We start from the raw sequence: 14,444 nt of genomic DNA on the forward strand, positions 1-14,444 counted from the left end.
TGTTTTACACCATGAAAATATCTTTCCTCTTGCTTCTTGCTCCTACAGTTTTGTTCCAGGTGTTATGCCTTTGAAAGTTTCAGCTTTTTTTGGTGAACTTTCAGTACCAGAAGTGGTTCCAGAGGTTAGCACTGGGTAAGTTTTCCATGAGAAGAAAAAAATTGAGCTCAGCTGATGTTCTTAAGGACCTGTTTATGTTATGCCAGAACAGTAATGGGAATTTTACAATCATCCTCTAGCCAAAAATTCAAATTGTTGAATTTGAATTTATAAAGGAAACATCTTTCTTTTCCTGTCTGTCTTGGACAGTTTGATACTCAGTCAGTGTTCCTTCTAACTCTGTTGTCCAATTGATTACAATACCTGTTCAAAATACATGAAAAATTGACCCTACATTATATGTAAGTGGTAATGGACTGTGAAGGACAACAGTGAAGAAAACCTTCACTGTGAATGAAGCATGTAAGAGCTTTGTTTTGTGTTTATTTTTTTCCAAGACTCCACAGAAACAGCATGAGCTGAATCCCACAGCAAGGAGATGTTGCTATGCTGACCTGTACTTTCCAATCTTGTTAACAGTGAGAGCCCTGCTTTAGTACATCAGTCAAATCACAAGCAGTGGTGACACTAGACATCTCCAAAACCATAGTTAAAATTCTATCACAGCCTAAAATAATGCTAACCTCTGCCAACAGAGAAACAAAGTGTCACACCAAGAGAGGCCAATGCTTCTGTACAGTAAATGTTGAACGATACACTTGAATGCCCATTTCCACAACAGATATTTTTTTCCTGGGTGAATTAGATCTCACATTCAGTATTCAAAAACCATACTTTAGGATGTTCCTAAATGCCCTAAGAATGAAGTTCTTTTCATATTGTTACAGATGCATGGTTGCACAGACTTTTCCCTAAGTAAGAAATCAGTTTCAGTAAGTCCCAAGTGTTCTCTTTCCCACTCTCCCACATCTGGCCATTTGTTTTTGCCTCTCCACCACCCCCTGCATTTTTGCAGGCTTTTAAAACCAGATCAAATCCTCAAACTGAGAGGTATTATATACCACTACTGGGGATTGAGTAGTCAAGAACAATTATAGCTGGAGTATTGCTGCCAAGTGCTTTGTATCATTAAACTGTAGTCTTGGGAAAACATTTTGAGAGCCATTGTACCCCCTCAAGAAAGTAAGCATAGTTAAGTGAAACTAAATTCAACAAATGGTTTAGAAGAGAAAGAGCAAGAAAATTTACTTAGCTACTTGTAGGAGAATGGTTTATCCAGATTTATTTTGGATAAATAGGATAAGTTTTGGATATTTGGATAAATTTGGATAAATATTTTGGTTTTGTTTGCACAGTTAAAGATGGAAAGAACAGAACAGTGCTCTTATATTTGTACTGCTGATTATAAAAAGGCAAGTGTTGAACACTAAAAATATCCAACATCTTTAATCAGGATAATTGAGGGTGAAGATGGTCTTCTATCAAATAAATACTTCAGATCAGCTATTTTTTGGTAATTTGCTGACAACTTTCAAGGTGAGGAATAACATACCTACATAAATTAGATGTCTTTATGTGGTGCATTTTCTTCTGTTCTCCTAGATGCCCTCTTCACCTTCTAAACTGCCTTTATCTTTTCTGCTTTCTTTTTCTTCATGAAGTTCAAATGCTTGCATGCTTAAATATAGAGCCCTCTTGGTATCAAGCACACTATTCTATGTATTGTTTCCTTCCTAAAGGGTCACTCCAAGGCTGCACTGCAATTTAATACTCGCATGAGAATTCAGCTTGAGTTCAGGAGTTTGTATATGCACCACATCCAGTGTCAATTGAGTTTTACCCAGCAGTTGTTTTTCAGATCTGCATTAAGTTATTCACACCAAATGCTTTTAAGTCCTTTTCCATTGTACTGAATTTAAAATAGTTAAAAGAATGCAAGATGAAAGCAGGGGAATTGTTTGTACTATTTGGAGGCTTTTTTGTTACCTAGATGAGTCAGACAATGTATTTACTTTTTCACCCAGTGTAAAAGATGCACAATACTTTAGTCCAAGGACAAGGTTCAGAAAGGATTGAAAATCTCTACCCATCCAATCTTTTACTCCTGATAGTGGAAGATAAGCAGCAGATTACTACTGACTTTATTATTACTTAGTTTGTGAACAGAAAGCACAGACTATTATAGCACAATCATTCCTCAAAATGGAAAAATATGTCCATATTGTATCCAATCTACTTCAGCTAAAAATTAACATAGGAAGGAGCCCACCCTACTTAGATATGGAATGAAGAAAATTCCAATCAGGTGTTTTGTGAACAGATAATATTTGGGCTAATTTAGCTACTGATTTCTGTAATAGGGAAAAAGCTATGAAAATTGGCTTGAATATTAGAAAACTAATTTGACTTCCTAAAAGTGAGAATTTAACTGGGAATTCCAATTCTAAATTTTATATCTACCCAGTCACGAAACACAAAAAGCTACCACATTTGTGCCATTAAGAATTACTTGTAAATCAACATATAATCAACCAACTGCTAAGCAGCAAATATTCAGTGAGCAACAAGAAAATAAAATTCAAAATACTGAAATAGATTGTGAAATTCAGCTTATAACCAAAAAATCTGAATATTTAAAGACATTCAACTAACAAAGAAAGCATTGTTTTCTAGTTAGAATAAAAGAATGTGAAGGTGTTGAATTCAGTTCCCAAGATGTGGAATATTATGTGAGAGTCCGGGACTACAGTTCACAAAAAAATTGCTGCAAACTCTGCCCGTTGCACATTTCTTTCACTGAAACTTCAAATTCACAAATTTATTTCTCAGATTTTAACTAAAGTTATCACATCAAGCATCACATTTTAAAATACTTAACATTGATGCAAGGATTCTTAAACATTAACTTGGAAGAATTAATTATCCATAACAGGCCCGCTGATTAGATGCTTTGTTAATTATGTTGCTCATTTTGTGACAGTCTCGGTTCAGCTCCTGATCACTATCTATTCTTTGGCAGATTAATAATTTCTGAATCAGAGAAGCTCTGTGAAAAGATCACAGAAAACATCTCAGCTCTACAAACACAGAACATGAGCGGTCTCAGTTAAGGTCAATAGTGAGCCCAGGAAGGAAGCTCTTATTTCAGCTCTTTGCACAATACCTACTCTGTAGGTAAACAGAGGTGTTCAGTTTAACAACACTGACAGATCTTAACCTTTCCAAGCATACATATTTATTTAATTGCTATGTTTAAATCAAAGATATATCCTATGAATAGCTTTTGCAAAGAAAGTGCATGAAGATTTCCTTTGTTTCTTATTTGAATCACTAAGATGAAAGTGAAGGCTGAGGTAGTCATTTTACTCAAAGGAAATAAAACAAAGAAACCTCTATTTCATTGATAAGAAAGCAGAGCTCTGATCTCCCATGAGCTGCTAACTTCAAAATATTCAACTGAACTACATAAAGAATAATCCCTGTAGTCACTAAGGCATGCAATGTGGTTGGCCCTTATGTGATACATGTTCTAAGGCTGGGAAAACAATTTCTACTTACTATGACACCTCTCATATGAAATTCAGATGTAAATGAAGGCCTGTCTTTCTGCAGAGAATGATTTTTTTTTCCTGTTCTTGTATCTCTTAGGCTGAATTTACTTAAATTCAATGTGCAGTAATAAAGAATAACGAGAACCCTGTTTTCCCTTGTCCCTACAATCTCAGTCATTAATAAAACACACAATAGTATATTTAGGAAAATAGTTAGCCAGCAGATTTAGAACTGCTTAAAAACAGTTCAAGTCACAGAAAGTTTAGCTTTTACCCTAATTAGTTTCTACCAGTTAGTTTCTTCCCTTAGGATTGCCTAAAATTAGGGGTCTTTTTAGGGTTTTTTAGGGTTTACTGATAAAATACATAATTATTTATCCACAGCCTACATTCCATTCTTTTTTTATTTTCCTGTTTTCTCAACATAAAACTAGAAAGGAAGTATCTGCAAGGCATTTCTGTTGATAAATGCTGCACATTTACCATGCAAAGAATGCATGTGGTAAGTGAAAATTTAACACATTTCTCATAATCATTGTTTTAATGCAAAATATTTTGCCTTCTGAGAGGAAAAGTACAATCAGGTTATGAAACACTTGGATTTTTGAACTTTAATCTATATACAGCTAGTAAATTTGATTTTGGTAAGAAAAACACACATACTGAGGTTCTTGTTTCTTCAATCGCCCTTATAATAATCTGAGTTTTCTTGAATATTTCTACATTTAATCCCACTGTAAAGCTATACATAACAGCTGCTGTATTGGACAGGTACTTCCACATTGAAGTCAGCAGGATTTTTGCCTTAAGCAGAATGTTATGCCACAAAATTTTCTCTGAGAAAGCACAGGTTTTGTAACAATCACATGGAGCATCTAATTAACCTAATCAATCATTACTATTACAAAAAAAAAAAAAAAATCAATTTTAAAAGCCATGTTAATGGCTTAATCACTGAACACACCCCAGAAGATACAGCACACATATTCACTCTTAATATTCATAGTATTCTTACAAGGACCAGACCTAAGGTTAACCTTCCAGCAAAATTGGGTAGTTTTGAATTTGTCCATGTGAATAAACAAGAAAGCCCAATTGGTTTCAAGGTTTTGTTTGCAGAAACATGCTAATGTGACTTTGTATCTAGTTACGCAGATATCAACTACAGAACTGAAGCAATCTATTTTACCATTTTATTCGTTTATTTAACTTTTACATAGTTTGTCTTGCAAATATGTTTGTTATTTCCAGTTACGAGCTGCAGTCTCGAGTGCTACAGGATTCCCGTGGCTCTGGAAAGCTCCCAGAGCTTTGCATTTCACAGTCACAGAATATTCCGAGTTGGGAGGGTCCCAGAAGGATCACGGAATCCAACCCTTGAGTGAACGGCCCCTTCGGAGATCGAACCTCCGAGCCTGCTGTTATTAGCACCATGCTCCAATCATTTTTAACCTACACTACTGGTCAGTGTCACAGAAATTGAGATTTTCCTAACATCTGCCCTGAAGAACATCTGCTTGGCAGATGAGGAAAACACACCACAGAGTTTTTTGGGGTTTTTTCCTGAATCATTTCGGCACCACAGCCTTCAGTGCGGCACTCGGCTGTACGCGGCAGTGCTCCCCCCTCCAGGGGGGCTCAGCGATTCCCGAAGCTGTTTCTGGATCCCGGACCGGCGAGGCCTGGGCGCGGCCGCCGCCGCTGCCCCTCACGCCGGGGCGGTGGCGGCCGCCGCGCTCCCGCCCCGCCGCGTCACTGCCGGAGCGGCCCAACATGGAGCCCGGCGGCGGCGGGGACGCGCTCCCGAGGCTGCGGCGCCCGGGGAGGCGCGGGCCGGAGCCCCGGGACCCGCAGCAGCCGCAGCCGCCTGCCCGGGGCGGCGGGACGGCCGGTGGGTGGTGCCGGGGCGCGGGGAGCGGTGCCGAGCCCTGCCGGGCGGGCGCTGGGACGGCAGCGGGGCCGCCTCGGGTGGAGCGGCGCAGAGCGCGGCCCCGCTGCCCTCAGGTGTCCGCTCCTGAGTGCGAGCCGGGCGTGGGGGATGCGAGGGGCTGGCAGCCGCGGACTGCCTCATCTGCTTGATGCAGATGAAATGCTCGATGCTCCGGGCCCAAGCTCCAGTAGGATGAGGAGGAATGTAGGAAATGTAAAATAAAGCTGCCTGTAAGCTCCAGCAGAGCTGTGGGTACTCTCGGCTGGCGGCGGTGCGTGTGGAGGAATCGGCACATGTGACACTGCTGAAGGCACACGGGCCACCAGGAACTCCTGGTGATAAACTTCAGAGTGTGAGACATCAATACCGCCTCTGACACCTTTTTTTGACAGTGTGTATAAATACTGTCTTACGTGGTTACTGTCGGCACAAAAATGGCTTTCGCATCTCCTTGCTCTCTCTAAAACAGTACATGATAATGAGGGAAAAAAGAGAAGGTAGTTTCCTGCACAATGATAGTTGCAGTTTACCTGCTGAAAGTGTGCAGTGTAAGTCCAGCTAGCTCCTGAAACTGCAGCTGAAAATTTGTGAATTATCTGCAGTTGAAAACAAGAAAATTATGCCTGTGATCGTTTTGCAAATACTAAAATTCATAAAGAAGGGTAAAAGTAAATCAGTGATTGGAAGTAGCAACCTGAAATTCTATATGCTAAATTAATAAAAATTGTTTCATAAAACCGGGGGTTTTTCATTAGTTAAACAACCCTTACAAAATCTAGTCAGCTGTTTCCTAAAAAGATACACAGATACAGTGTTGTGCTGATTGTTACTGCTTTATCATTTTATCAAAGGATACCTTGCTTAAACTGTTTCATTTCAGTAAATGTTCAGAGGTCTTTAGAATATTTGTAGCACAAAGTGTATTATGATGAGTAGAATAATCTCCCGAGATAAATGAATTAAAAAGATAAAGTATCATGCTTTATGTAACTATAATCATACTTCATTTAATGACTGGCTTTAGTGCTATAATTATGTTCTTCTTTACAGAAGAGTCTACAGCTGTAGAGAAAACGATGAGGCCTCTTAACAGACTGAATATTCATTCTGCATTCTGGATTTTGGCATCAATAGCTGTGACGTACTACTTTGATTTTTTAAAAAATATTAAAGAAACTATGCAAGCAGATAGGTAAGGTATCTTTTCTTACAAAAAGGTTTGTTTTAGTCCTATAATCATACTCAGTTTGTTACATCTGGTCACTGTATTTTAAATCATGGATGAACAAGATCTGCAGTAGGAATAGAGAAACCTTGGACTGTTCAGCCTGGAGAAGAGAAGGCTCAGAGGCATTTTGTCATTGCATGTAAACACCTGAAGGGAGGGTGCAAAGAAGACAGAGCCAGGCTCTTTCCAGTGGTGTCCAGGACAGGACCAGAGGCAGTGGGCACAAACTGACATGGAGGAGGTTCCCTCTGAAGATCAGGAAACACTTTTTTACTGTCAGGGTGTCTGAGCACTGAACAGGTTGCCCAGGGAGGTTGTGGAGTCTCCATCTTTGGAGATATTCAAAAGCCATTTGGACATGATTCTGGGCAACTGGCAGTAGCTGAGCTTGCTTGAGCAGGGAGGTTGGACCAATATCACCTAAGCTGATATTATTATATAATTTTAAAGTAAATACAATGCTTACAGTTTGCTACAATTGTTTTTATTCTCTGTAAGCTCTACTGAGCTGTTTTTGTACATGCAAAGTTTGCTCTGATACCAGATATTTTAATATTGTACCTTCAAGTTTTCATTTAAGTCCAAGAAATAGCTGCCTGGTTTGTTGGAAGTATTTAGGTTTTGATTTTATTTTTTTATAACAAACCCCCTGAAATTAATCCTTAGAGGTCAAAGAGAAGTTCATTTCTCTAGAAGATCTGTAGATGATTTTGAGTAGGTCAGCAAAAGATTAGTGAAATAATTTCTGTGAGGTAATTTTTATTTCTAGTCTATTTCTTTTCTATTAAATTATTTTCAATGGGATTGATGTATGTTAAATGTTTTTAGATGGCTTCAGCTGGAAGTGCTATTAAAACACATTGCAGTTGTCATTGTTATATCAGTATGTGGAAGCTGCCCAGGGCTCTGTGCTGGGAGGTTCTCTGGAGCTGCTCTCCCAGGCTAGTTATACCTTCATACACCTGACTGTGAAAGCAAAACCAGTGACTCCAAGGTGTAATCAAAATCTGGGGTCAGGACCTTGTCTTCCTGCACTGCTTGTAGGCCATGGCTACAGTTCTCTTGGTGCAGGATTCTCCCTTGGTAGTAAGAGGATTTCAAAGTAGCATATTATGTTTGCTGTACCATTCCAGAACACGTGGTACCTGAGTAGGAAGATCCTTAATTACCCCTTGTAATTTAGTAATCAAGTTATTGTAAGAATTCATTTTTCAAAATTTTTATTTGTTAATACATGTTCAGATAAGATTTTATTAAAGTGCATCTTCCTCCCAAGTTGCCTTATCTGAACTAGTCTTGAAGTGTATCCTCAAAGAGGCTCAAAAGTGTGTCTTCCTAAATAATCACATACCCTGTGGTTTTTATTATTCTGAGTTTAAAATTCTGGATTTCTCCATGGTTTTCTTCAGTAGTTATAAATAATCTTCATGTTTCTTGTTAAATTTGAGACTTCCCAAACTGAAACCATATTAAAGCTTTCTGCAGCACTTCTGTTGCACAAAGATCACCAGTCTAATTTATAGTGAAAAGCACAGTTGGAGTGGAGCCTATTTTACTTTATTATTGACTAAGTGGTTTTGGTGTGGTAGTATAGTAGATTCTGACAAGATCTGTCACATTGAATTTCCAAAATACTTGAGGGGACAATATATGAAAGGAGTGTTTAACTGCAAAATTAAACTCAGTTTAACAGCTTTTAAGGGCAAAATTTGTAAGATTAATTTAAGGTAAAACCTACAGGAACTCTAGGCCACAATCTGTGTTTTTAACAGATATTGCCTGTTCTGTTTGTCGACTGAAGATTACTCAGCAAACTGCAGTGTGACTGTGCTAAACATGGCTTGATGTGCTTTTCTTCCCACAGCTGGTGGCTTTCCTGTGGCACTTGTTTATTGGCTGCATGTTTATGTGTTGCCTTTTATTGCATACTGTATCTTGAGTGGTACTGTGGAATTCAGGACTATGATGAACAGTACCCTGCACTGATTCCTATCACAACAGCTACCTTCATAGCAGCAGCAGTTTGGTGAGTTCAAACACTGTGTGCAAACTTCTGCTAAACCTGTGCTAGTCTGTGTGTTAATGGGCTCATTTTATAAGTATCATTTCTTATAAATTATAAGAAATTCTGTAATGAAATTCTATATGTAATTCTGCTTTGTGTATTGGTGACAATACCAGTTCTAGGTAGCATAATTTCTTGCACTTTCAACTTTCATCGACAAAGCAAGAGTTGCAACAGTTGAAACTTTATATTGTGTACTTAGAGATGTACTGGATCTTTTCTGTCTTGAAAATTCAGGGGAAAACTGAAGTTATCTTTGTTAGTGTAAATTTCTCATCTCTGGCAACTACTTGTGCAGTTAACAAATAAAGACAAAGGTGCAGTCTCTCTCTCTGAGAAAAAATTCAATCAGTTTCTGTCAGAGCTCTTCATTATCAAACAATATAAGTAGCAAACATACCCAAAATGCTAGACTTTTGACTATTGACATATGAGCTTTAAGGGTTTATATTTTGTCTGAGAATGGTACTTTTAGTAAGAGTTGCTTTACTTATGAGATTGTATGAGAACCAAGCAAATGTGAATGAAGAAAATTACATTGTACCAGTTAATTTATTTGCTTTCTGCATGAAAATTGATTTCCTCTTGTTTAGCTGTTGTATCAAGATATCAGTCAGTGTTTGTTGCAATGGTGAAAAAAAGGAAGATTGAGGAAAATAAAGGTTCCCTATGATTTATAATTAGTCAAATCTGTAATTCTTGTAAGTCAGTTGTAAAATTAGTTGGTTTTCCCCTTGTCTCTTCAGTTAACTGAAATCTGTCAAGATCAAAGCTCAGATTAAAGCTTCTCTCAGCTGCCATGTATGCCCATTGAAAAATCAAAGAGTAGGTAATTTTCAGGGGCTTCAGATACAGATTTTCTGAAAGTAAAAGGTATCTTTACCCTTTACCCTTGATGTGTTTTGTTTTCAGAAACAAAGTATATTTCCAGGTTAAGTCATTTAAATCTTATTTCTTCTTTTGACGTGTTTCCTTTGTATGCCTGATGTTTCTATAATGTGACAACTGAACTTACCAAATACTTTCTGCTTTTATTCCCAGTTTCAATGTTGCCTTGTGGCCTGTCTGGTCATTTTTGACACCTGTGTTGCTCTTCATTCAGTTCATGGGTATAGTGATGCTTGTGTCACTCCTGGGATAAGCCCTTCAGGTAAATAATTGAATTTTTTAAGCACATAAAAGTATTTATCCTGTTCTGGGAACTGCTTTGTTAGACATTTAATGATTGGGAGGCCCTTTAGGGGTTCCTTCTCTATGTTTTGTGGACATTCTTCAAATTGTGACATTTTGTGGGATATAGAGTGAACAGAGAACATGCAGTTATCAAAAGGAGAAGAATATCCTTTCCACTTCTCTAAAACTCCATTCTAGACATTGAAAAGAAACATTAGTGAGAATGGATGATTTTGGGATGTATAGATCAAAAACCTGCAGCTTTTACCAAGACTGGGGTAACTTCTTATTAAAGCTGTTTGACCTGATAGTAAAGGGGAGAAGATACCAACATCCATGGACAAAGGCCTTCTCCCTTTTTTTAAATTAAAAAATCTTTGTCATGTCTTTGTCTTCAAGTGTGCTGTTTTCATTTTCTGTGATGCACAGCCCATATCAACCTGCTGTGTGGAAAATTGCCAGATAGGAGAAGTTATTTGTTCTTTCTAAAAAGGACTTTTCAAAGGCCAAGCCATCTGTTTTGTTGACTTGCAAAATGCATTCTCAATAACTGCCACATCTTTTGTTAGGATATACTTATCAAATGAATGAATTTAGGGAAATGTAAAAGGCTAAGGAAGACACCAAATACAGATCAGTAAATAGGGTAAAGGATGTGTCCTATATCACAGGAGTCTCATGTCATCCAGGGCAGTTCCTCCTTCAGCAGGTCTTGTTTGTTGGACTTCTCAAGGGAATGAGGAGGAAGCCTGTTTGGCTTTGCTTGCCACTTTCTAGTGAGGTGATCCCTCAGCATTTTTAGGAGTGCAGCAAAAAGAAGACTGTGCTGGATTGCTGGGTTTAGAGTGTAGCCTATTGTACTGACAAAGATGTAGGCAAAAAGTGTTTAATGTCTGGGATGGTGAAACTCAGATTTTTTTTTTTTAATAACAAGCTGAACCACTGTTGCATTTTCTCCTCTATTTCTGAGATATCAAGAAACCTGATTTTTAAGGAGATAATTAACTTCTACTCTGACAAAACTCAGACTTCTGAAAAATACAATACTTAATTCAGAACCTTTACTGTGGCAAAATGTTGAGTCACACTTGCTGATACAACCATCTCCATGTTTGTTGGTGCTATCATTAGCCATGTTCTGTCTCTGCACTTGAAATATGTGGGGAAATTCTGTATTAGGTCAAATAATTATTTGCCTGATAATTAGGGACAAGTTATTACTTGGTGTTCCAAAATCACTAATTCATTTTTGATAGAGTTTGTGCAGTATATAGAACATTCAAAGATTTTTGTTAAATTTGTTTTTTTCTTTTCTTTCAGCTTCATGTGAAGGACTCAAGTAACTGTAGTTCTGCAAAGTGTATGTCACTTTTGTTACATCTCAGTACTTCTGTTGTTTCTAATACTGCCTGTTTGCTCTAACTAATACAGTAATTCTTAAGCTACTTGATTTATAAATCAATGGACACAACCATAGGAAAAAGCAACTGATTTGTCAATAATTGGAAGATAAATATATTGTACATCTCTTAGTAACATGAAACCTTTCATTTTGTAAAGCTTTGTAAAGCTTCTATTTATATTTGAGTATTAAGCACATGGGTAGTAAGTAATAGCACCATAGAATAGTTAGTGTTGAAAGGGACCTTTAAATATTATCTCTGGGGGCCTAGAGGTTACCTACTCAAACTTCCTGCTCAAATCATGTTGTTTGATTTGGAAGTGATACTTAAATCAAGTGTTGTGGGGTTTTAATACTATATTCTTTCCATTTGAATTGACAGGTAAAATACTGTTATCTGGAACCTGTGTTTGTACTTGTAAACCTACTTACAGGAGACATTTCTTGATCTCTGAAATTTCTGCTGTTATATTTGTTACCATGTAGGAAATACTTTATTATCTAATGTCTTGAATTCAAATCTGCTAGTGTTTAAAAAAAAGTATGGATAAGGGAAAGGGAAAGCTGGTTGACATTTGGCAGTGTCATCAATTAATTAAATAAATAAATAAATTCTACTATATGCTCATACAGTTTGTCCACAGCCAAAGGTGGATGATCAAGTTGTGAATAACCAGCAATACAATGAACAATATTAATACTACACAAGAAATTTGGAGCACACATTAAATTCTTTTGATGTATGCACTGTTTTTCAGTATTCAGGTTGTTTTTTCTTCTGTAAATCAAATTTTCATTCTTATCAGTGCCTGTTAATGAAGTTGCCATTTTCCTTACTCAGCAATGAAGAGGCTGATACTAACTTAAAAGCTACTAGTTATACTCAGTTGGGAAAATAAAATAGCATTTTATTTTTATTAAGTGTCTGTTCATGTTGGCTGAGATACTTAGCTGTCTGAAGACCTGGGCACCATCTGGTTGCTAGACCACTTTATGTAGGTCCTTGTGTAAATACTTTTCCATGCAGGCCTTTTGGAAAATAGGAGAATGTAGAAATTGGGTATTGAAACCTGTTAAAATCAACACTTGTGAGTGTTGCTTAAAGTCTGGACTGCCAAAGGATACTGTATTCTTCACTCTGACTTCCAAATTCACACCATTGCTGAACACATGGAATGTTTAGTGATGGCAGAGATACACATTGTCTTTGGTTGTTACTGTTCCATTAATGAAAAAAGTTGGGACCTAGTAGTATGTAATACTAAGAATCAGACAAACCAAAATAAAGTGCATTTAGCACCACTTGAAGTAGTTTTTAGGGTAAGTTAACAGCTTGATTTGTTTAAATGTAATATTTAAATTTGCCAAAACCAGTCATGCTTCACATCTTTAAAGTGCAAGTTGCTTATCTTCAGGTCTTCAGTTTTTAAAAGGTTTTACCAATTTTGTCTGCATACACAGGTACATTTGAGTAACTTTCTTTATTACAACATTTAAAATGCAGTATTGCTCAGGGATGGTTATTATAGCTGTATTTTTATTTGTCAGCTATATAATTGCTCTAGGTGTTTTAAGTTGCCTTGTAATCTGAATTAAAATTACTATTTGCTACAAGATTTTTAAAATTCATTCTTCTGAACATCTTAATAAACTTTGTACAAAAGTGATCAATAGTTGTTCAATATGTAATTGTTTAACCATCTAATTACACTTTCTTGGAGACTTCCACCCCATCTCATTGCTTTTTCTATAAAATAGATGTTCATGTAGATTTTAAATACTATACTTGGCTCAGAGTACCATTGTCTTTCATGCCCCTTTATCTGGGTTTATTGAAGGTGTAATAACACTCTGTTCACCTCTGGAGAGCTGTTTGCCTTCAGACTACTTTGATGTCTTTCTGAGAATCCCAGGTAGAAATGCTCATTGTACAGAGTCTTTCAGTAACAGATCTGAGTATCCAACACAATACTCATTCACTTACGTGCTCAAAAGGAAGTAGTGGCAAATCTGGTAAGAAGGTAAAACAATGCTTGTTTTAATTGTTGCAACCTGACACAATGCTGCTGCCACTTCTATGAACTCCTTGCTTTTGTTACTTTCCTTACCACCAAATAAAGAATTTAGGGCAAGGGAGTAGAAAGAGGTAGCAGTTGAAATCCCCACCTCTATTAAAGCTTGAATGTATTCTCTTGGTACAGGCCACCATAGGTATCTTCTGTATCCATTTACATTATTTCATTTCAGGATGAGAATGTGTACCAGCACCAAAGAGCTTTCGCTTACAGGTGACAAGGGATGCTCTTGGATAATTTGAAGTAAAATAGTCCATGCAGTGAAGATTATTTATCACAGTTACCCATAGAAGCTCTCTAAAACGGAAACATCTTCCTCAGTTATTCTTTAAAGGTTACATTGTAGGAGATAGAAGTAGGATTTGGCAATCCCACAATGCCATTTCTGATAACAATGGATGTAGCTGTGAGCTAGAGGTGGTTGAAGCCTGACTGTTTGACTAGTTATGCTTTTGATTTAACAGGCCAGACAGAAACAAAGGGCTCTCTTCCTGTTAAGTGCATTCTTCAATGAGAAAATGTACACATGGTCTAAAATACCTGTTTCTTGAGAACAGGGCAAAATGAATAAAGGGCAGGAACTACCTCTTTATGGTTACCTAAACAGGTGATTGTCCAGAATTCAGTCATTTCATCTTTCTGCCATTTTGTTTTACTTCCCTGTTATTTAAGAGGCTTGTGAATCCCAGACACTTATATGTAAGTTCAAAAGTGTCCTTTTTTTATATGAGAAAAAAACCCCTTTATTAATTTCTGGCTTCAGAAGAGAAAAAGCTTAAAAGGACTCCTTTGCCAGAGGAAGTGGAATAAAATAGATGCTGTATTTTCAAGATATCTTTTTTTTTCTTTTTTTTATTGTAATTGAACTAGTGGCTTAATTTCATGCAAGGTGTGGGTCAGTCACTGTAAAAACCAATGTTTTGGGTAATCAATATGCAATCAACAGGTACAGAGCAAAAATGTAAAACAGTAAGATGCACTTGGCCAGGACAAGGACCAGTCTATCTTGATGTTTGGCCT

The 14,444-nt window shown here is 37.3% G+C and overlaps 1 protein-coding gene across 2 annotated transcripts; it reads left to right on the plus strand.

Moving 5' to 3' along the window:
• The first annotated feature begins 5,213 nt into the window (after positions 1–5,213).
• TMEM128 (transmembrane protein 128) lies at positions 5,214–13,016 on the plus strand. 2 transcript variants are annotated; one of them, XM_071447338.1, is made up of 5 exons: positions 5,214–5,442; positions 6,535–6,673; positions 8,574–8,735; positions 9,816–9,924; positions 11,268–13,016. In XM_071447338.1, exons 1-4 carry the CDS (start codon positions 5,325–5,327, stop codon positions 9,913–9,915), a joined length of 519 nt encoding a protein of 172 aa, XP_071303439.1. In that variant the 5' UTR covers positions 5,214–5,324; the 3' UTR covers positions 9,916–9,924; positions 11,268–13,016. The 2 variants fall into 2 exon arrangements, with proteins under 2 accessions (XP_071303439.1, XP_071303438.1); XM_071447337.1 differs by having other exon boundaries at positions 5,294–5,442; positions 6,532–6,673.
• Positions 13,017–14,444: the final 1,428 nt, after the last annotated feature.

Source organism: Agelaius tricolor, unplaced genomic scaffold, assembly GCF_023055355.1.
Source record: "Agelaius tricolor isolate 1412-34295 unplaced genomic scaffold, bAgeTri1.0.p SCAF_24, whole genome shotgun sequence".
Taxonomy (NCBI): Eukaryota; Metazoa; Chordata; class Aves; order Passeriformes; family Icteridae; genus Agelaius; species Agelaius tricolor.

Coding starts and splice junctions, on each gene's coding strand:
- TMEM128 (XM_071447337.1), top strand. CDS start 5,325: ATGGAGCCCGGCGGCGGCGGGGACGCGCTCCCGAGGCTGCGGCGCCCG. Junction 6,674..8,573: donor GAAACTATGCAAGCAGATAG/GTAAGGTATCTT, acceptor TTCTTCCCACAG/CTGGTGGCTTTCCTGTGGCA. Junction 8,736..9,815: donor TTCATAGCAGCAGCAGTTTG/GTGAGTTCAAAC, acceptor TTTTATTCCCAG/TTTCAATGTTGCCTTGTGGC.